The sequence below is a fragment of the Podarcis tiliguerta genome, assembly GCF_965153285.1.
Source record: "Podarcis tiliguerta genome assembly, chromosome: 3".
Taxonomy (NCBI): domain Eukaryota; kingdom Metazoa; phylum Chordata; class Lepidosauria; order Squamata; family Lacertidae; genus Podarcis; species Podarcis tiliguerta.
The window spans coordinates 79,043,332-79,062,685 of record NC_139536.1 but is presented as its reverse complement, the minus strand read 5'-3'; the positions used below and the strand labels follow the sequence as shown (position 1 = coordinate 79,062,685).

At 42.2% G+C, this 19,354-nt stretch overlaps 3 protein-coding genes across 13 annotated transcripts in view; 1 reads left to right on the top strand and 2 right to left on the bottom strand.

Annotated features, from left to right (window-relative positions):
- The window catches only part of PGM3 (phosphoglucomutase 3), an 18,014-nt gene extending 7,704 nt beyond the window's left edge, over positions 1 to 10,310 (bottom strand). For 2 of the 6 annotated variants that reach the window (XM_083431180.1, XM_083431181.1), the window contains exons 1-9: positions 9,931 to 10,310; positions 7,579 to 7,784; positions 6,432 to 6,616; positions 5,634 to 5,701; positions 5,280 to 5,413; positions 3,990 to 4,185; positions 2,128 to 2,285; positions 1,221 to 1,304; positions 498 to 596 (exon numbers count right to left, since the gene is read on the bottom strand). In XM_083431180.1, the coding sequence (XP_083287306.1) occupies positions 498 to 596; positions 1,221 to 1,304; positions 2,128 to 2,285; positions 3,990 to 4,185; positions 5,280 to 5,413; positions 5,634 to 5,701; positions 6,432 to 6,616; positions 7,579 to 7,784; positions 9,931 to 9,988 (1,188 nt within the window). In that variant the 5' untranslated portion in view covers positions 9,989 to 10,310. Of the gene's footprint in view, positions 1 to 497; positions 597 to 1,220; positions 1,305 to 2,127; positions 2,286 to 3,989; positions 4,186 to 5,279; positions 5,414 to 5,633; positions 5,702 to 6,431; positions 6,617 to 7,578; positions 7,785 to 9,702; positions 9,775 to 9,930 lie in introns of those variants that run through there. The other 4 variants (XM_083431182.1, XM_083431183.1, XM_083431178.1 and 1 more) reach the window with 3 other exon arrangements.
- Positions 10,311 to 10,316: 6 nt separating this feature from the next.
- Positions 10,317 to 15,335, top strand: RWDD2A (RWD domain containing 2A). Of its 4 annotated transcripts, XM_083431212.1 has the most exons (4): positions 10,796 to 10,812; positions 13,811 to 14,035; positions 14,563 to 15,184; positions 15,281 to 15,335. In XM_083431212.1, exons 2-4 carry the CDS (start codon positions 13,835 to 13,837, stop codon positions 15,316 to 15,318), a joined length of 861 nt encoding a protein of 286 aa, XP_083287338.1. In that variant the 5' UTR covers positions 10,796 to 10,812; positions 13,811 to 13,834; the 3' UTR covers positions 15,319 to 15,335. The 4 variants fall into 4 exon arrangements, with proteins under 4 accessions (XP_083287341.1, XP_083287340.1, XP_083287338.1 ...); XM_083431215.1 differs by lacking the exon at positions 10,796 to 10,812 and adding an exon at positions 10,317 to 10,354 and having other exon boundaries at positions 14,563 to 15,335; XM_083431214.1 differs by lacking the exon at positions 10,796 to 10,812 and adding an exon at positions 10,345 to 10,472 and having other exon boundaries at positions 14,563 to 15,335.
- A 688-nt stretch (positions 15,336 to 16,023) lies between these two features.
- Positions 16,024 to 19,354, bottom strand: part of ME1 (malic enzyme 1) — a 116,493-nt gene continuing 113,162 nt past the window's right edge. For all 3 annotated transcript variants that reach the window (XM_083431176.1, XM_083431175.1, XM_083431177.1), the window contains one exon: positions 16,024 to 17,016. In XM_083431176.1, coding sequence (XP_083287302.1) covers positions 16,849 to 17,016 — 168 coding nt within the window. In that variant the 3' untranslated portion in view covers positions 16,024 to 16,848. The remainder of the gene's footprint in view (positions 17,017 to 19,354) is intronic.

Genomic DNA, 19,354 nt, shown 5'->3' with positions numbered 1-19,354 from the left:
AGCCCATTGACAGACAAATTTGTGGATGAGAAGGCTAATCCTTTTAAAGCAAGAGGTTGCAAAAAGAGAGAACAGTGAATAGCCCCACCCACGATCAGCATGTGACCCATCCTAAGACTACAAACTCTCTTATCTTCATGCTAAGTGTAGCAAAAGTTAGGCAAAAGCCAAGCTCTTTCACTTACTCCAGCCTCTGACTGACTTTTGGAATTAGTAAACAAATTAAGGGCTGAAACTCATTCTGGGTACTTTATCCCAGAATAACTGGGATGGGATCTAAGACATAAGACAAGAGGAGAAAGGATCAGAGAATATTATAGCAGTGTGGTGAGGAGCAGCTGGAAATGTTAACAGTTTAGATAGGGGACACAATGAATTTTATTGACACTTCTTGAGGTTGAGGATGAAGTTTATTACAAACAAACAGACAAACAAACAAACAAAAAAGAGCAGATTGAGAGAAAATGGCATTCCATTTTCATAAGCCAATCGCTTACCGTGCCGTGACCATTTGCTTCAAAATAAACTCCAATGTCAAATTCCTGGGCCTTGTGATGCAAGTGTTTCACCCCTGTTTTTGTACAGTGGACAGGCACCTAGGAGGGAAAGACCAAGGGAACCATCTGTGGTGAGATGGAGCTGTAGGGCTGCACCTTAAAACCAAGCTTTTCCTGCTTGTATCAAAACTAAAACCCACATGCCTGACCAAAAAATTGGTGGGAATGTTACTTTGAAAAATGTTATACACAACAGTAACCAGGTAATTTTAAGCTTCAGACTTACTGGTCTAATGGCTTCATAATTGGTAATGAGTACTATGTCATTTATTTCAAAATAGGGTAAGCCAGCCCTGCTGCATTTTGGGGCCCTCCTGTTCATTCTGCAGAGAGAACTCTGCCCTGAACTCCAACTCTGATGGCACCACTGGCTATGCAGAGGGCCAGCTATTTCACACAACTAATCTCAATGGATTCCAAAGCTCTTAATATGAGGGCCAGAATAAATTTTTATTTTAATTACTGTTTTGGAGAAAAAGGTGGAACTCTGTAACATTTCCTCCTCTAGGTAAGGGCAACTGCCCACAAGTCTTGGTTACTAAAAGATTTACTTGAGCTGTTGTTTTTCCCCACGGAACCATGTGTGATTAGGCCTGGATGGTTTTTACATTATTTTTAAGCACAGATTTTAGATAGCAGGACATGCAAGCGTTGAATTAGTACCTTCATGGTTTCTTCCAAATAACGTGTAGAGCTCCCATTGGCATAGGCTGTTTGTACGACTGCAAATGATAAGGTCTGCCCAGCCTGAAGGAAGAGAAGCATGCTATTTGCATAATCAGATCTTCGTGAAAACACCGTACAAAACAGTAATTATTATTATTTAAAAATCTCTGCCTTGGATGTTCATAAATTCCAGTTGGCAAAGACATGTTAACATTTCACATTGGGATAGGAAGTGTTCTTCACAAACTTTCAGAACTCTCACACACTTAAAAACAGGGCAAGCATGCTATTGGTGAAAGTCAAGAGTACACTTGATATCCTAGCCCAAAACTGATGATGGCAAGTATTCCAAAAATCGCTTCTACTTAAAGACAATTGCCCTTAAAAACCATGCTAAATAGTTGCAATTACTTTTATTTCTTCCTGATTTATCATACACTGTTAAAAGTTCCAGCTAGTTACATTTTCAACTGTTAATTTCCTCAATTTAACCATGCAGCTGTTGGCTTTTTGCAGTATGGTAACGCTGCAGAGAGCTTGCTGGGGAGACCATGCATTAAAAAGGGACTCAAAAATAACTTAAACAAGGTTTTAATAAGAAAAACAAAAACTCCTTTTACACTAAATACATTAACAAACAAACACGACCCAACCACCAACCCATCCCCCAGGGTAATGGCAGAGCTAGGTGCTGCTCCTTATATACTACACCCAATTCCTGACACAGCTTAATCAATGCAACTCAGCAGCGCCCGCTATGTTTCACAGCTGTAAAGCTGGATCTTGTTATTTTGCTCTGGCCCTTGCTCTGGCCCCTTAAAGATATACACATCGGGTGAAACAATGATGAACCTTTACATTTAAAGAAACAATTCAACAGCAGCAAGTGAAAAAATTCCATTACCTTGACCAGAAGTTCCTTAAGAAAAGTGCTGATTAGAGTTGCTATTTTATCTCCATCAAGAAGATGAAAACGGCCAGCAGGGTCATTATAGTAGTAAACAATTCGGTCAGCATCACCATCGAATGAGCAGCATCTCTCACCAGGCTTCATTTCCAGTCCTAACAAGCAGAGTAAACAAAGTAAATACAAAAAATAATTGTTCGGCCTCAGGAATACTGACACTTAAAAAGTCAAGGCATTCAGTGTTCTTAATATGTTTCAGAGCAACCTACAGATTAAATAGATAGAAATGAACTACCCATTTTGTTAGGATTTCCTCACAGTACCATGTGCCAATCTTAGTTTCCCAATTGTTCTTTAAAATCTTTTATTTATAAAAGAGCCAAAGTGCTAATGATATGGGCTGAGTCTGTGAGCAGTGTCCCTAAGCTGAGTATGGTTATAGGCACAGACATTAAGGCTCCCCACCCCCAAGGGTGACGAGAGGAAACAGAGGATAGCTAGAAATAAAACAGGAAGGGAAGAAGACTAATAGTGGAAAGGATTGGAGAGAATGAAAGGAAACAGGAAATTAGCAGCACAAACTTGTCATTACTGGGCGCTATCCAATGTTAGTCATGCTGACAGTAGACCCAATAAAATCAATGGACATGTGTCAGTTATTCTGACAATGACTTAGCTGGATATCAGAGTGTTACACAGCTCTTAACTTGCAAAGGCAGAAACAGAGAAAAAGATCCTGATAGAAACATGAGTTGCCTCATATAGAGTCAGGCTATTTGGGGGGTGGGATCTAAAGACAATTTTATTGTCTCATATCACCCTGCACTAGTTTTCATTTCAGAACTATATAAAAAATAGTTGGAGAAGGGCTCAGCATGAGAAAGTGAAACTTCAAAATATACATTACATTATACATTACAAATGCAGAAGCTGTATCTTCAAAATAGTCTCATCTAGTCTTAGCTAGATAGACAGAATTAGAAAGTGTGTTCCATTACAGTGGTGCCTCGCAAGACGAAAAGAATCCGTTCCGTGAGTCTCTTCGTCTAGCGGTTTTTTTGTCTTGCGAAGCAACCCCATTAGCGGATTAGCGCTATTAGCGGTTTAGCGGCTATTAAAGGCTTAAGGGATTAGCGGATTAGTTGCTAAAAGGCTATTAGCAGCTTAGTGCCTTAGAAAAATGGGGTGGGGAGCGAAAAAAAATCGCAGGAACTCGCAATACATTTTCGTCTTGTGAAGCAAGCCCATAGGAAATTTGTTTTGCGAAGCACCTCCAAAACGGAAAACCATTTCATCTAGCGGGTTTTCCGTCTTGCGAGGCATTTGTCTTGCGGGCACCACTGTATTATTAAAGAACTCATATGCCTTGGTATCCAACTATCTAAGCATATATTAACATCTCCACCACCAAAAGTGAGACAAGCTGAGTTTTGGATAGGTGTCTGCCTGAGAAAACAGGGAAATTGATCATGTCAATAAAGCTGACAAGCTTTCCCAGCTTCATTAATCAACCTCTGGCATGGGTGTCTACTCTGTACTGTTGTAAAATATCTAATTTTCTGGATTGTTTAAACTCTTTTAAATGTATATCATACAACGACCCAAGAGAAGTGTGTGGAAGGCAAAAAAATAAATGAATGAGAAACCCTCCTACCTCTCCAAACTTCCAGAGACAATTAGTCCGGGGATTAGCCCAGAGCTGGTTTAAGATTGGATGTATTAGTAGAAAAGAATTATATTATGATGAGGTGATGTCATCATAGAACTTTAGGGTTCTCTGTTCTAAGTTAATATTGAAGCAAACTTTAAAAAAAAACCACGAGTATGTTATTAGGGAATATACATTTGTCATTACATACCCAAAGGAGGCTTCTGATGAACTTTTACAAAATCGGCACCACATTGGTAATTGAGTTCTCCTTTAGTCCCATCATTGTTGAAGTGTATTACGAAGCAGCTTGGAAGATAGCGTTCCATTTCTTTGAGTTTGAGAGCACCTATGCCATTTGCACAATCTACCTTCAGGCAAATGTGACCATCCCTTTGGCTGGTAGCCTGCAGGTAAGAAAGCAAAGGAAGGGTCCTTTAACAGTTGTCTCTGAACTCCTACCACCTGCTCATATGCAACACTGACTGTGTTCTGGAGCAGACAGCCAAAACAAAGTAAACACAAATCAAAAGAAAAACAGGACTCAAATTGGTGTTTGAATGTGTAGATTCTGGAACAACTTCCTCTCAATTTCAACCAGTGACTACTAGAGCCCATTGGGACTGGTAGGGCTGAAGGGAGAGTGATCCAGCAGTAGGTGGCAAATAGAGTCAGCTAATTTGTTTTGTCCCTATCCTCCTCCCTGCTCTGTTCTACACAGGCAACAGTGAGATTAAGGAGAAGGAAGCTCACAGGTAGTACCATCTGCTGGATTGACTTAGGCAGAGGCTGAGGGTACACAGAAGGTGGTGCAGCAGTGCCCCCCCCCTTTTGTTCTAATGGACCAGCCTCCAATGATTTCAATGTTTCATCTTTATCAGGAGCAAAACACATTTTGCTCTGCCCTTTTACAATGATGGCAGCAATATGTAATATTTATTTTCCTACTGCTAGTTTTAGGCTGCCTCTTGTTTTCTTAAAACTTTTGTTGCTACTGCTCATTTCTTTCTGCTAAAGCAAACTATCATATGCTTTAAAGTTATAAACCTGTTCAGTTGTCTACATGGATGCAATGCTAAAAGCTCAGCCTTAATCATGGTTACTGTTTTAAAAAGTCCCACTGTTTTCCATAGGGTTTACATCCCAATTTTCCTCATAAAGCCAATACCGTTTTGAATAATTTATATACAAAATCACAGTTGATCACCTTTAACTTCTATGGCATTAAAAACTTGCTTAAATCAAAATATTATCCTAAAAGAAAGCAAGGTCCAGCAACAGCAAACTGTTCTAGGGCAAGCATTTAAAGAACTTAAGCCAACACTATAAAGGCCCTGCTCTTTGTCCACAGCAACATAACAGCACAGAGTTCACACTCAAATGAAGAGCCTGTTGCCATTCTTCATAGGAAGTTCATATGGGCAGGGGGGGGGGGTCTTAGGACTATTACATTAAGTATATTCAAGAATGCAAGTCAAGACTTGAAAAACAGCTCTTTCACCTGCATTGTAAGCTCCACAAAAGCCTTGGAGAGTTTCTGGTAGTAACCTTCCACGGTTGCAGTCCCATACCTCCCATGAGTGTTTCGACAGCAGACCATGTAGTGTAGCTGTGGTGTTGTTACCAAGCCATAATCTAGTTTAAAGCACACACACTGGTCAAGGATTGACACTATTAAACTTCAGGGACATATTTCACAGTACCGTATTACATTTGCTCAAGTAAAGGTGCAGAAAGGAGAGATTTAAAAAAAATGCTTTAAATGAAATACGTCATCATTGATTTGTTTCCTATCAACCACTATGGATCTAAGGGGAACATCATCAATCCTCAAATAAGCAAGCACAGGGCATACCTTGGTATTGACCTCCAAGAGCAGACACGCCATCAATCACTGATTGTGAAAGCTTCTTACTGCTAGATCTGGATGCAAGACACAGGAATAAGGTTACTTTTGTTGAAATGCTATCCAAGCACACCAGTTTACTCCAATTCATTCTTGACACATGAATACAGACAAACAATATCAACATGCAGGACACAAGTGAGATCTACGTCTCTAGAGGGAATAAATCACAACAGCCAAAGAGATAGGGATGTGATAGGACATACTCGGAACTTTCCTAGCAACTTAAAAATATTTGCCTTATGCTATATTTGTTAATTATATTTCTTTAGGACATTTATATTGCACTTTCCTTCCACCACAGAACTCCTTACACAGGTCTCCTATCCAAACCATGACCGGCCCAAATCTGCTTGGCTTCAGCAAGGTGGCTGCATTATCCAATAGAAATGTTTAAAATGTTGTATGGGGAACATCCATGGAAACACCGACAGGCATCATTAGATTGGAGGTGCACAAGTCAGGGACTTTTCTACAATTGCTCTACATTTGTGGAATTCCCTCCCTTAGCGACCTCTACTTTATTGGCCTTTAAACAAACCCTGAAAACATTTTTCTTTCCAACTGTTATTTAACAGCTGCTGTTTTAGTGCAGTTATATTTTAATATCTTAGCTTTGTATTGTGGTTTAATTCATATATTGGCCTTGAAAAAGTTTTGCCCTGATACCTACATTTTTGAAAAAATATACAGGAAGAGTTAATGTGTATATTACCTAGTCACTTCCAAAATGTCTATCAGGTTTACCTGGTGTCTCTGCCAATAACAATGAAAGCCTCCTGCTGAAGGTCTACAGCTTCCTTCTGGCAGATGTCAGTCAGCACTCCCTGCAATTCATGTTCTTCTGCATTGGCCAAGCGTGTGGCGTACTCTTCCCAGATAGGTGCCAACATTTCACCCAATGGGTCAATCAACTTCACACCATTGTCTTCCTTGGAAAAAGACAAGACATCAATGTAAAAGCTTCTTTAAACATAGGCAATCTTGACTTAGGAAAAGAGCAATCAGCCTAAATGATCCTTTTAGTTCTACAGTCCTAAAAGCATACAGTGGAACCTCGACTTACGTACGGCTATACTTACATACAATTCCAGTTACGACCTTCAGTAGGTGCTTTGACTTATGAACTTTCCTCTAGCTACGAACAGAGGCCTTGCCAGCAGCCTGGAGCTCGCCTTGCCGGCAGCCCAGAACAGCACTGGGGCATCCACTGCCAGGGAGAGACCTCCAGTTTGCTGGAGCTCACCCCACTGGCTGCAGAGCAGTGCTGAGGCCTCTGCTGCCGGGGAGAGGGCCCCCATCCCACCCATGAAGCTGTGGAAGAGGTGCAGCCTGCAAGAGGCACAGCAGGGCACACTGCAGCCCCAAATCCTGCCAAGGAACTAACCTGAGGAAGTCCAGAGAAGAACCTGGCCTGGCAAGAAAAAAAAGTGACCCTGGTCGAAGTGAATCAGCTCTTTACTGACCCTTGCCCCACCCCCAGCTTGTAGTCAGGTAAGCCCACCCACTCTCAGTGCACGTAAGGGGAAAAAAATGTTACTTTTTTTCATCTACAAAACTGTCTTATTTATTTTATAGTACAGTGCACTGATTATTGCCTTCATTTTATGGATCTATGGTCTCGTTAGACAGGAAGATCTGTGTTAAATTACTGTTTAGGGGGTGTTTTTCATCATTTAGAACGGATCAATTCACTTTTCCATTACTTTCTATGGAAAAGTGCATCTCTATTTATGTACATTTCTAGTTATGACCAGACCTCTGGAACGGATTATGGTTGTAAGTAGATATTCCACTATATTGATAATGGTTAAGTCACAGCACCCATATAGCACCCCCCCCCCAATCTGTAGCTCAATTTCTTTTTTCCTATTTGAAATACTCATTCACTTACTTCAGGGTTGTGAGAGGCTGTAACCATAACACCAATGGTGGATTTTTTCTGCTTGGATCTCAATACGGCCAGCAAGCCCATGCAAAACATTGTGTGATCAAGGTCCTCTGCCTTGGTACGGAAACCGGCTGTTCCATACTGAAGGGTAAGTCCTGGAGGTTTGGCATGGAGCTTTGAGTACTTTGCAACTGCTTCAAAATCCATCTCTGTAAGAGGCAGAATAAATTGATACAGCTATGATTAACATTACAGGTGACCATATTGTGACAGCAATACCAAAACCAGGAAGATGGGGAGATAATAGGATTTAACTTACACCAAAATAAGTTATGTGAGATGAGGAAGTTTAAAAACAGAGAGAGGGCGTATGTGCACAGAAGTACAATTACTTGCTTATACCAGTGGTAGCCAATGTGATGTCTTCCAGATGAAGGCAGCCCTGTATCAGGAAGTTTTAATGTTTGACATTTGATTATGTTTTTATATTTTGCTGGAAACTGCCCAGAGTGTCTGCAGAAACCCAGCCAGATGGGCAAGGTATAAATAATAAAATTATTATTACTATGATGGTGATGATAATGAAATCAACTCCCATCAGTCCCAGTCAACATGGCTAATGGTCAGGGATGATGGAAGTGATAGCACAACAGCATCAGGTTGTTGGGAAAGATGGAGGGCACAAGGAGAAGGGGACAACAGAGGACGAGATGGTTGGACGGTGTTCTCGAAGCAACCAGCATAAGTTTGACCAAACTGCGGGAGGCAGTGGAAGACAGCAGTGCCTGGCGTGCTCTGGTCCATGGGGTCACGAAGAGCCGGACACGACTAAATGGCTAAACAACAACAACTCCTGGCTTGCACATAGACTAGCACACTGAATTAACTATCCCACTATCTCAGACTAACCAGTCCAAAATATCAGGGGTTGGAAGAAATTGGTTACAAGACAGAGTTAACTTTCTGTTTTCACACTCCTAAATGCAACATCAACAGCATCTGTATTCCAACACTGATTATTTCAGAGTGATTAGTTGTAGTTGTGGTGATATTGGAGGTGCCTTTGCTTTAACTGTAGGTTTACTTTGTATTTTACAGTATTACAATTTCTTATCACGAACCACCAAGGGATGTATTTGCATGGAATGCAATATACAACTACCTTAAGCAATGGAAGAGTGTGTAGAAAGGGTAGTTGGCCCACCTGGAGGAATTATACAAGCTAGTTTTAAAAAGCCTATGACTCTAGTAGTCATGATGACCATCTAGCTGGTTGTTGTTTAGTCGTTTAGTCGTGTCCGACTCTTTGTGACCCCCTAGACCAGAGCATGCCAGGCACTCTGTCTTCTACTGCCTCCCGTAGTTTGGTCAGACTCATGTTTGTAGCTTCGATAACACTGTCCAACCATCTCGTCCTCTGTCGTCCCCTTCTTCTTGTGCCCTCAATCTTTCCCAACATCAGAGTCTTTTCCAGGGAGTCTTCTCTTCTCATGAGGTGGCCAAAGTATTGGAGCCTCAGCTTCACGATCTGTCCTTCCAGTGAGCACTCAGGGCTAATTTCCTTAAGAATGGATGCATTTGATCTTCTTACAGTCCATGGGACTCTCAAGAGTCTCCTCCAGCACCATAATTCAAAAGCATCAATTCTTCGGCGATCAGCCTTCTTTATGGTCCAGCTCTCACTTCCATACATCACTACTGGGAAAACCATGGCTTTAACTATACGGACCTTTGTTGGCAAGGTGATGTCTCTGCTACATCCCGACAAAACCAACCTTGCTTCCATTGTGCCCCACCCACCTATGTCCAGGTAAGCAGCAGTGACACCAGAGGGTGTCTTTGCACTTCAATCCTACACCACTAGTCCCCCCCCCCCCAAATAAACAAGAAACCTCAAAAACTGTAACCTTTCCTCAGAGAGGAGTTGTTCCTGCCCCTTGATAATTTTGAAAGCCCTTTCCTTAACCCTTTCCAGCACTATGGTATCATTTTTTTTTTTGAGATGTGGTACACAGTATTCCAAGTACTGTCACACTATAGACTTTTGTAACAGTCTTATAATATCAGCAGCTTTATTCTCAATCCCTTACCTAATGATCTCCAATATGGAATTCTCTTTTTTCATACCTCCTGCACGCTGCGGGGGCTTCACACTTGCAAGCCCAACAACTCCTTCCTGGTCGGTCACTGCCAGCTCAGAAGACCTAGCGCATATAGATATACTTACCCCAAAGGGCATTATATATTTAACTCTTGCTTAGGCTAAACGGCATCTACCGTTTTAACGCCCACTCACCCAGTTTGGGGACACACCTTTCTTTTTACCGCCCAAACAAACGATGCCACCCCACTTACCGACCTGCAACGCCCTGGAGGAGTTCTGCGAGCGGACGTGGCTGTTCCTCGGAAGCATCCAACTCGCCCTTCCGGGAAGCTCCGAAGCAGCCTCGCTCGCCGGCTGCGCCTATCGCATTCGCCGGCAGGCGCAGGGGCGCCTCCCATTGGGCCGGGCGAAGAGAGCGCTGGGCGGGGCGGAGCCGCTTCCACCCGCGCAGGCTCGACGCGTAACTCGGGCTCCTTGGACTCGTGGCATTCAAGCGGGGCTTCCTCTCTCCTCAGCTGAGCGTGGCAAGAATCTCTTCTCCCGGGCTTGGCTGGATCCGCCTTGGCAGACGCGCAACTGCACCGCGCAGGGCTAGAAAGCGGGTTGCGCGCGGCGCCATAACGACAAGATTGGAGCCCAAGGGCCCTCTCCCCTCCCGCGGTTTCCAGCCGGCAGGTGGGCCTTTGGCAGGAGAGAGAGAAAGCGACCGCCTGCTGCCGCCCTGCCAGGCCCACCCGCCCGCGAGCTTCGGTCGGGGCAGCCTTGGCCAGTCCTTTAGCGGGCTTCCTCAGAAGTAAGGCTGTGCTCGGGGTGGGCCTACTCTAGGAAAGCGGCAAGCCTGGCTTTTAAAACGAACAGGCCCGGCTTCCCAGTGAGCTCAGGGTGAAAAAACAAAATGAAACAGTAACGTATCTTAACCGCAGGCTACACGGTTCTTACATGATTTGAATTCGAACCTCCCTCCGCTGCGCCTGCCACTGAGGCTCCCTGCGCGCGCGCGAAGCCCAAGTCCTCCTTTAGCGACGCGCATGCCCAGGAAGGTCGCCAGCCCTTCGCCTCCTGGGGCTGCTCAGATGTTTCCATGTGCGCGAGAGGGGGGGCGTGGTAGTTCGCACGCACGGGCCTCCCAAGAGGTACGTTGGTTCGAAGGGTCCCCGCCGCGAGACGCTGCGCTCCCTTTGCGCTGCGCCAATCACTCGCTTCGTCCCTAAGAGCGTGGGCTGATTGGCCTCGCTCCCGGTGTTGAGGGATCTGGCGGCCGGTTCCTTTCGATGGGCTTCGCAACATCCTCCGCCGCGTGCTTATTGGAGGGAGGGGGCGGAGCCATTTTAATTCCGCACCAACGGCTGTAAGGGCGGGTAATGGCCGCTGGAGGATTTGCCGATGCCTCCCGCTCTCAGATGCCGCTGGGGGAGCCTCTTGCCTGGCTTCAGCAATTATTATTATCCCACGGCAAGGGCTCTCAAGAGAGTGCAGCCTGCTGCTTAGCAGTTTTGGGACTGCGCCGAGTGTGCACCACGTGATTTCTCCGCATTGGAACCTTGTTCACACGTTAAGCTGAACGTTCCAAGCTGTGTGCGTACACGTTTCTGTCTGAAAGTGTGCCCTTGATCGGTACAGTTCCACTGTTGCGCATAAAGGTATACAGTTGGTGTGAGTTGCATGTTATATTTTAATAACTACAAGTGTACACCTGAACTGTTTATGTATGCAGTTGTACGGATTGTATACATGTTGGATCTAAGGTGAAGGGGCGGAGTACTCTTAACTGGACACGGTATAGATTACTAACCCTGCATATACTGTGAGGTCTAAAAGAGAGGTGAATACATTGTATTGTACTTCTTGAGACATTTGGTTGTTCACCAGCAGAGAGAATTTTCATTAGCTCAGGGATAGGTAACCTGGGGCCTTCCAGTTGTTGCAGAACTAAACATCTGTTGTTGCTGACCATGGCTAGGTTGACTAGGGCTGATGAGCCTTGGTCCAACAACACCTCAAAGGCTACATACTCCCATTCCTAAATTAGATGGACTTTTGATCTGACCCAGAAGGGCAAATCTTACATTTTTAAATTGCAACTGGAACTGCAAAAAAAATTAGAAAGATCATACAGCTGGGGTAGGGGGAATTGCTGACAAAAGCAAGTGGTACATTGGTTTTCATCTGCTATTGTTTGGTCTCGCCTACCTTCTACAGAACATCTGCCTACTGTGAGATGATGTGATTGCATCACAAGTCACTGGGTGGGATTTGCAAGTTAAAGTGAAGGGTCACTATCAGAGCCACATATGATAGCCTGACAAAACTGAGTCAAACCTGCCTGGAGAGCACACTAGTTGAGCCTCTATGGAACATTCATTGTTTGTATTGGACTCTCAGAACAAATGTGAGCAGCTTACAATACATTACAGAGGAGTTAAGGTAAACCCATCAGTTGACTTCTCTGGTTTGGGGAGCCCACCTTGAAAGTGGTATTTGAGGCATATGTTGCTCAAATGTGGATGGTAATATCTTCTAACCAGTGTTCGAAATTTTCCAGGTGCCTTTTGTACCTGACTATCAGCAGTTTGCAACCAAGTGAAGGTGCCTGGGTGCCAGGATGCCACCTGACATCTTCACCATTTGGAGATGCATGTCTGGGAATCATTGAATCAGTTAGATTTTATCTGCACAATCAGAATTAATTTCAGGAACCAAAATGCTTTTTCTGTGCAGCCTGAGCAAGAGCAGTGATCAACGTTGTAGTTAACTGTTAAAGCTTGTCTTCACTTACCCCACCACCCTGCTCACGGTTGTGAAGAATATCCTTATGTTATGAATGGTCCATGTTACCATTGAGAAAAAGAGGTAGTAATAGGCCAATATATATGTGGACTGTCTCTGGATCAAGGGACTTTTAAGTTCTCAAAATTCTTAACCTAGCTGAAGGTCGCCATATGAACTAGCCAGATGTTTAACTGATAAGCCATCACAGACAATCCATCATTTGAAAAATAGGACTAGAGCCATCTTGCCCAAAAATAGCAACTAGACATTCCCTTTAGGCGACAGAAACTTGGTTTAAGGAGCCATTTGGCACCTAGCTTATATATCTGAGTTCCTAACAACACTTTAAACCAAGACGTCTTTAACTAGGCACCAGCTGCTGGAGATAAGCTTACAGCTGCTTTGCTCCTCCCTGGTCCTATTTGCTTAAAACAAAAGAGCCTAGTGGACCAGACCATTGGCCCATCTAGTCCAACATCCTGTCTGTTTAGTGGGCAACCAGAGGGCAAAGGACCTAAGTGTAACACATTCTACTCTAATGATTCCTAGAAAGTGGCATTCAGAGGCATACTGCCAAGGTGTACAGAGCTAAGCCAAGGTTTTGGTTAGTGTGTCATCTGAACTGGGACTCTCTGTTAACCTCCCTCCTCACTAAGCACAATCTCTAGCTTAGGTTTGTTTACTTGGCAGCAAAAATGAACAGGTAGGAGCAAAGTGGCCGCAGGCTCATCTCCAAGAACCTGCACATTCATGAGATCCCAATGTGCCATAGTTTGACTTACCATTTTGTGCAAACCTGGCCAACAACTGTTATTAGCTGCCAGCCAAAGACAATACATTAAGAAGGAAGAGAAAGCAGTAAGAGAACCACTTAAAAGTACAATGTGCTTTCACTGCAAACAGAACACTCAGGAAACTTTGCATGGATATGATTTTCACTGTGGAAACTGGATAGTCATTAATGTTTGTAATTTTATGACCCGTGCAAAATTGAATGCATGAATCAATAATAATATTAGCACTAGGTCTTCATCTGCTTCCACATCTTGTTGGGATTCTTCATATCCATTGTAATTCACTTCATGTGTTTCTTAATGTTAGAACTGGATGCATTTATGGCCTTGGTTTTATTTGTGCAACTAGTCTCTTTGAACTACTTGGACCCAAAACCTAAATCTTGTTGAGGATTATAGGCTTCATTGTTATCACAAAGTTAAAGGAGTGTTTCATTTGTTCAAAACTATTTTGTTCCGGTTTGGACGACTTTTATCAATTACTTTACATCTGTATTGTGGGGTGGGTGGGAGAGAATATTAGTAGACATAAGAACAATATTATTTATACGATCTCTCCCACCTGCAGGTGGCTGACTTCACATCTGTAACAATGTCCAGCATAATAAAAGAAAGACTTGAACTTCAAATGGCAGAATTAGAAATGCTTTTTTCAATGTTTCCTGATAAAGGAGAAATAACTCTTCAGGATGAAAATAATTTCCTTGATGCTCAGAAATATCTGAACAATACAAGTGAAAATCTACCACATATAATTGAATATTCAGTTGCCGTTACTATTGATGAACCAAAGGTGAGATAATCTGTTTTGGGTTGGGATGTTTTTCTTTGCTTTTAAAAAACATAATATTTTACTTAATTATTAAATATTTGTGCATTTCTACCTTCAATAAAGCCAACATGTATTGTATTGAGCCAATATATCAACTTAAGCCAGTGTACTATATTGCATGCCCACAGTTGGAGTTAGCCTCAGCCATTCATGCTTCATTTAGTCACTTCTGTATTAAATTACAATACAGTGGTACCTCTGGTTGCGAACGTGATCAGTTCCGGAGCCCCTTTCGCAACATGAGCAAAATGCACCCCGCGTCTGCACGGGTCACAATTTGCTGCTTCTGTGCATGCGTGTGACGTCATTTTGCGCATCTGCGCATGCGGCGAAACCCAGAAGTAACCCTTTCTGGTACTTCTGGTTTGCTGTGGGACGCAACTTGATGCAAACGTAACGAGGCATGACTGTATTGTGATGTGCTGCATGAAAAGCAGTCACTGAAGACTGGAAAGTTTTGTGAACATATGTTTGCTTTTTAATTTTAGGCAAGAGTAAATTTGCAGGTAGCCCTACCTCATGACTACCCCCAGGTGCCACCACACCTTTTTGCAAGATCAAGTGCTGTAGACAGGCAGCAACAACTGCAGCTCAACAAGGATCTCGCTTCTTACATTGCTTCTTTGGAACCAGGAGAACTTTGTGTATGTGCTGCTGTGCAATGGTTGCGAGACAACAGCATAAGCTACTTAGAAAACAGCAAACTCCATTGCGAAAATGTGCCAAGGGAGAGCGTAGTTAAAACGTTATTCAGCCGGATGTGGATTTACAGCCACCACATCTATAGACAAGAACTAAGGAAAAAGATTTTTGATTGTGCAAAGAAATTAAATCTGACTGGTTTCTGCCTAACTGGCAAGCCTGGAATCATTTGTGTGGAAGGTGTCAAAGAAAACTGTGAAGAATTTTGGCACATTATTAGATATCCCAACTGGAAACACATTTCCTGCAAACATGTCGAGAATAGAGAGACTGATGGAAATGGGGATAACCTACGTCTCTTTCAGACTTTTGAAGATTTACAGTTTCAAGCCCATGGTGACTATGGCCTGAGAAATGACTATCACATGGACCTTGGACAGTTCCTAGAATTCCTTAAGGGTCATCAAAGTGAACATGTATTTCAGATCTTGTTTGGCATTGAAGGCAAATGTTCTGACAACTAACAATAAGCTATGTTTTTAATTTTCTTGTCTCTGTGAATAGAAATGAAATCCATCTATGAATCTGCCGCAAGAAAATAAAAGTATGGATGAGTGAATGTGACAAGTAACTTAAAAGGGCACGCACAGAAACTTTGTTTAGTATTTGAACAGTTAGCACATCAGTTTGTAATTTTGTTCAGAGCAAAACTTCTCAAATTGGCTGCAAGAGTAAGGGGGCTTGATTTGTACTGAGCCAGATGAATGCCGCATCTAAGTCCAATCCTGATAGGCATTGTTCCCCACAATCTAAGGTGTCTAGGGAAGGAGTGGACAATATTTTTGAGGTGAAGGGGAAAATGGTTGAGGGCACTTGCGGTGGCCAGGGCCAAAGTGAGTGGGTACACCTCTTTTTTATGTCCTTCCTTAAGCCATCATCAGTTCCATCCCTTTTCTCACAAACATGCACTCACAGCAATTCATTCACTCCCCATTTCCCTTGTATCGCCATCTCCCCCATTCACACACCTTCCTTTCAGTTTTCCTTCCAAGGTGGGTGGAGGGAAAGAGGCTCCTTTTTTCCAGCCTAGAAATGAAGGAAAGGAAGCAGTTGGGGCAGGAATTGAGTAATCTGTTTCGCCACTGGTAGCTCACAGTAGATGCCAAGGATGCATTGGGGACAAGGTTGTGGGAGACAGAGGGCTGCACTCAGGTTGTCCATCTGTGCTCTAGCACTTCAAATACAAATAATTTCCAGCGCCATTAACTAAAGTTTGCAGATATTCAAGCTGAGCCACAAAGTAGTAACAGGTTCACACAAAAAAATATTTTTGTTATCTCAGGCCCAAACTGTACAAAGGCTATATATTAGAAGATACATGAGCACCTCTTTTGGATGTTGTACCAGACATTGCATAGTTCACATGCTCATTCACTAAGGCATGAGTAGTTACGCTACGGAACATCCAGTAACCTTCCTGACTGATGCCTCTTTGTCATTGGTTTACCGGATGGCTTCTCTGTTAAGAATGTGCACATGCCTAGCAAACTACTGACTCAAACTACTTTTCCTTGATTAGGAACATTTGATCTGGCATGAAAAAACTTATAGTTAGAAGTACTTAGCTTTTTATCTTGCTTTTTCTATAGGTATCACCAGAAAAATATTAAAAGAAATAGCTGAGACGCTTTTAAACTGATCATACTGATGATATATTGCTTTGTCATTTGTTTGCAAAAAAATTTCATCTGAATATAAGCGCAGAACTGTAATATATGACCATAATTTCATACAGATGTCTAAGTATATGAAAAGTACATTGTAAATGTGCTTCTACAGTACTGCTCTGTAGTTAATTTAGTAGAGCCCCTTCAAAAGAAATATTTAAAAACTGCCTAAATTGATTTATATTCTCTTAGGCATGTGCTATTTTAGCTTAATTAATTAGCTTAAAGTGAAAGAAGTGTAACAATTCTACCAAAATTTCATGGCTTTAAAAAGTATTCAGTGCTGCTAGAAAAGAAAAGAAATATATCCTGAGTTCTGACAAATTGTGCTATGATTTGACAAAAGTTGAAAGCTACCAAATATCTGAGTGCTTCCAGTATTGTTGCAGTGCTGCTGTCTTTCTGTTAAAAGTTCCCAGTCTGTATTTTCATGGCTTCTTGGGGCCAGGTGTAAGAGTCTGTCAGAAAGCTTTCATAGTCAGTGCTATAAATCTGGGAGCGGATGAATGCTTCCTTGTCTTCTGGCTCAGGGTGGAAAGTGGCTGTGTTGTTGCTGTAGGCATTCTCTGCAATCTGAGAGAGCAAGACAAATCCCTCATTGTTAGACTTCTGCATTGACCTGAGAGGTAGCATAGTGTATAATGAAGAAAGTTCAATTTTTGGATATCAAGTATCAGATTCTTATCAGACTGATACCAATGAAGCTATAATCTAGCCATGAAAAGATGAAAATATGCACCCAATTTTCTGGAAGAGATTGGCAAAATATACATCTTGAAATGAATTCTGCTTTAGATTCTTTTTCTTGGTTGGATTGTATTTCACACTTGGAGAAACAACCCCACGTTTGTAACAGAATGCATTCTCAACAGGGAGCTGCTGTTAATTTGGGCTTTCTAATGAGTGTTCACATATGGTAAGTGTTTGAATACATGTTTGCCATGGTCACATACCTCATTTTTTAGATGAAAAATGGTAATATAATGTGTGAACTGGATCTTTATAGCCCAGTCCTCACCACCCTCGCCTGTGGACATAACTGGCACTGATTTCCTTGGGACATATTTCTAAGAGAGTATGTTTAAGAGCAGGGGTCAGCAAACTTTTTCAGCAGGGAGCCGGTCCACTGTCCCTCAGACTTTATGGGGGGCCGGACTATATTTTTTTTTGGGGGGGGGGAGAATGAATGAATTTCTATGCCCCGCAAATAACCCAGAGATGCATTTTAAATAAAAGCACACCTACTCGTGTAAAAACATCAGGCAGGCCCCACAAATAACCCAGAGATGCATTTTAAATAAAAGCACACCTACTCGTGTAAAAACATCAGGCAGGCCCCACAAATAACCCAGAGATGCATTTTAAATAAAAGGACACCTACTCGTGTAAAAACATCAGGCAGGCCCCACAAATAACCCAGAGATGCATTTTAAATAAAAGGACACATTCTACTCATGTAAAAACACATGGGCTGGATTTAGAAGGCGATTGGACGGGATCCAGGCCCCGGGCCTTAGTTTGCCTACCCATGCTTAAGAGTATACCTCATAGTCACTCTAGCAAAAAGATCTCTAATGCACAAGGCACAGGTTTCTTTGTAAACAAGGGGCAAGTTTGGATCCATTGTAAGTACATTTTTTAAAAGTAGAATGGATACTTTCCCCCTACAGCAAGGTATGAAAACATTCAATTCTCTGCACCTTGATAAATTTACCAAAACATATTTATTGTAGCCAAAATGATTTTGGAAAGCCTAAGAAACCAAACATGAGCTGACTTAAGAGAAAATCTTCAATCCTGTCATGCCAGTTCATCAACCCAACATATTCTGCTCTGAAATTTGCTTTCAAAATTAATCAGAACTGCTAAATTTATAGAGAAGGAAATTGCTTCCCATTGGTACAGCGCCAATACTCTAGATCAGAAATACTGATGGGAGTTTGTTGCATACTCATTTCTTTTCCATATACATGTTAATAAGCATTCATTTTCTCACATCTAAGAACATTTCCCTATAAATGTAGGTTACTAAAATATATCTGAATATGTTCTTGTAAATATTTCTGTGTTACATATGAAGTTGAGATGAAGTCAAATGTTAGTGTTTCTTGTGTGCTTTATTAGGCTGGAGAGTATTACAAGTTAAATATTTCCAATTCAGATAAAAACCAGGAGACTAGAAGCTAGATGGATAATACAAACCCATCAATTATACTGACTATTGTTTCTAACTTAAACAAAATTATTCCTATAACGAAACAAATTTTCTAGTGCTGTTCACAAACGCTTTTGCCAAACAAAGAATGCTGGAGAATTTACGCAGAGAAACTTGCATAAGTGTGTTTTAACATCTATAAAATATATTTATTATAAACTTGAAGAGAGATGAAATATGACAACTCTTTCTACATGCAGTTGGAACCAATTACTACATAAGCCTGAGGGAATGAGTTCATGATTAGAAGCTTACTGACAACAAAGACTGATCTTTACATGAAAGATTATCTCTATCCAGCTCAGCAATAAAAATAAACCAGCCTCCTGGGAGATAAAAAGGAAATGAGGCCCAGAGGGTGAAAGATCAAGGACACAACTACACAAGGACCAAACTAGAGTTTCAACCATGGTCTGCTGTCCCTTTTCATTTTCGTGAATTTGGACTGGTTAACCTTTCCTCCAGTGACATTTTTCCAAACCCCTGCAACTGCTATTCACCCCATCAGGGAAATCATATATGCCGTGCAGTGTAGTGGAATATTGGCCTAGGACGGCTTGGGTTCAACTTGCCAATCAGCCATGGAGCTCACCAAATGACTATGCTGGTCACTTCCTCTCAACCTAATTCATAGGGCTGTTCTGAGGATAAAGGGGGAAGGAACAGAGAAAACTGATTCCTATCTTGAGATCCTTG

Bases quoted from the DNA above. Each gene is read 5' to 3' on its own strand.
- RWDD2A (XM_083431213.1), top strand. From the start codon at position 12,029: ATGGAACATTCATTGTTTGTATTGGACTCTCAGAACAAATGTGAGCAG. The intron at 12,104-13,810 runs GTAAACCCATCA...TCCCACCTGCAG, and splicing joins TACATTACAGAGGAGTTAAG to GTGGCTGACTTCACATCTGT. The intron at 14,036-14,562 runs GTGAGATAATCT...TTTTAATTTTAG, and splicing joins TTACTATTGATGAACCAAAG to GCAAGAGTAAATTTGCAGGT.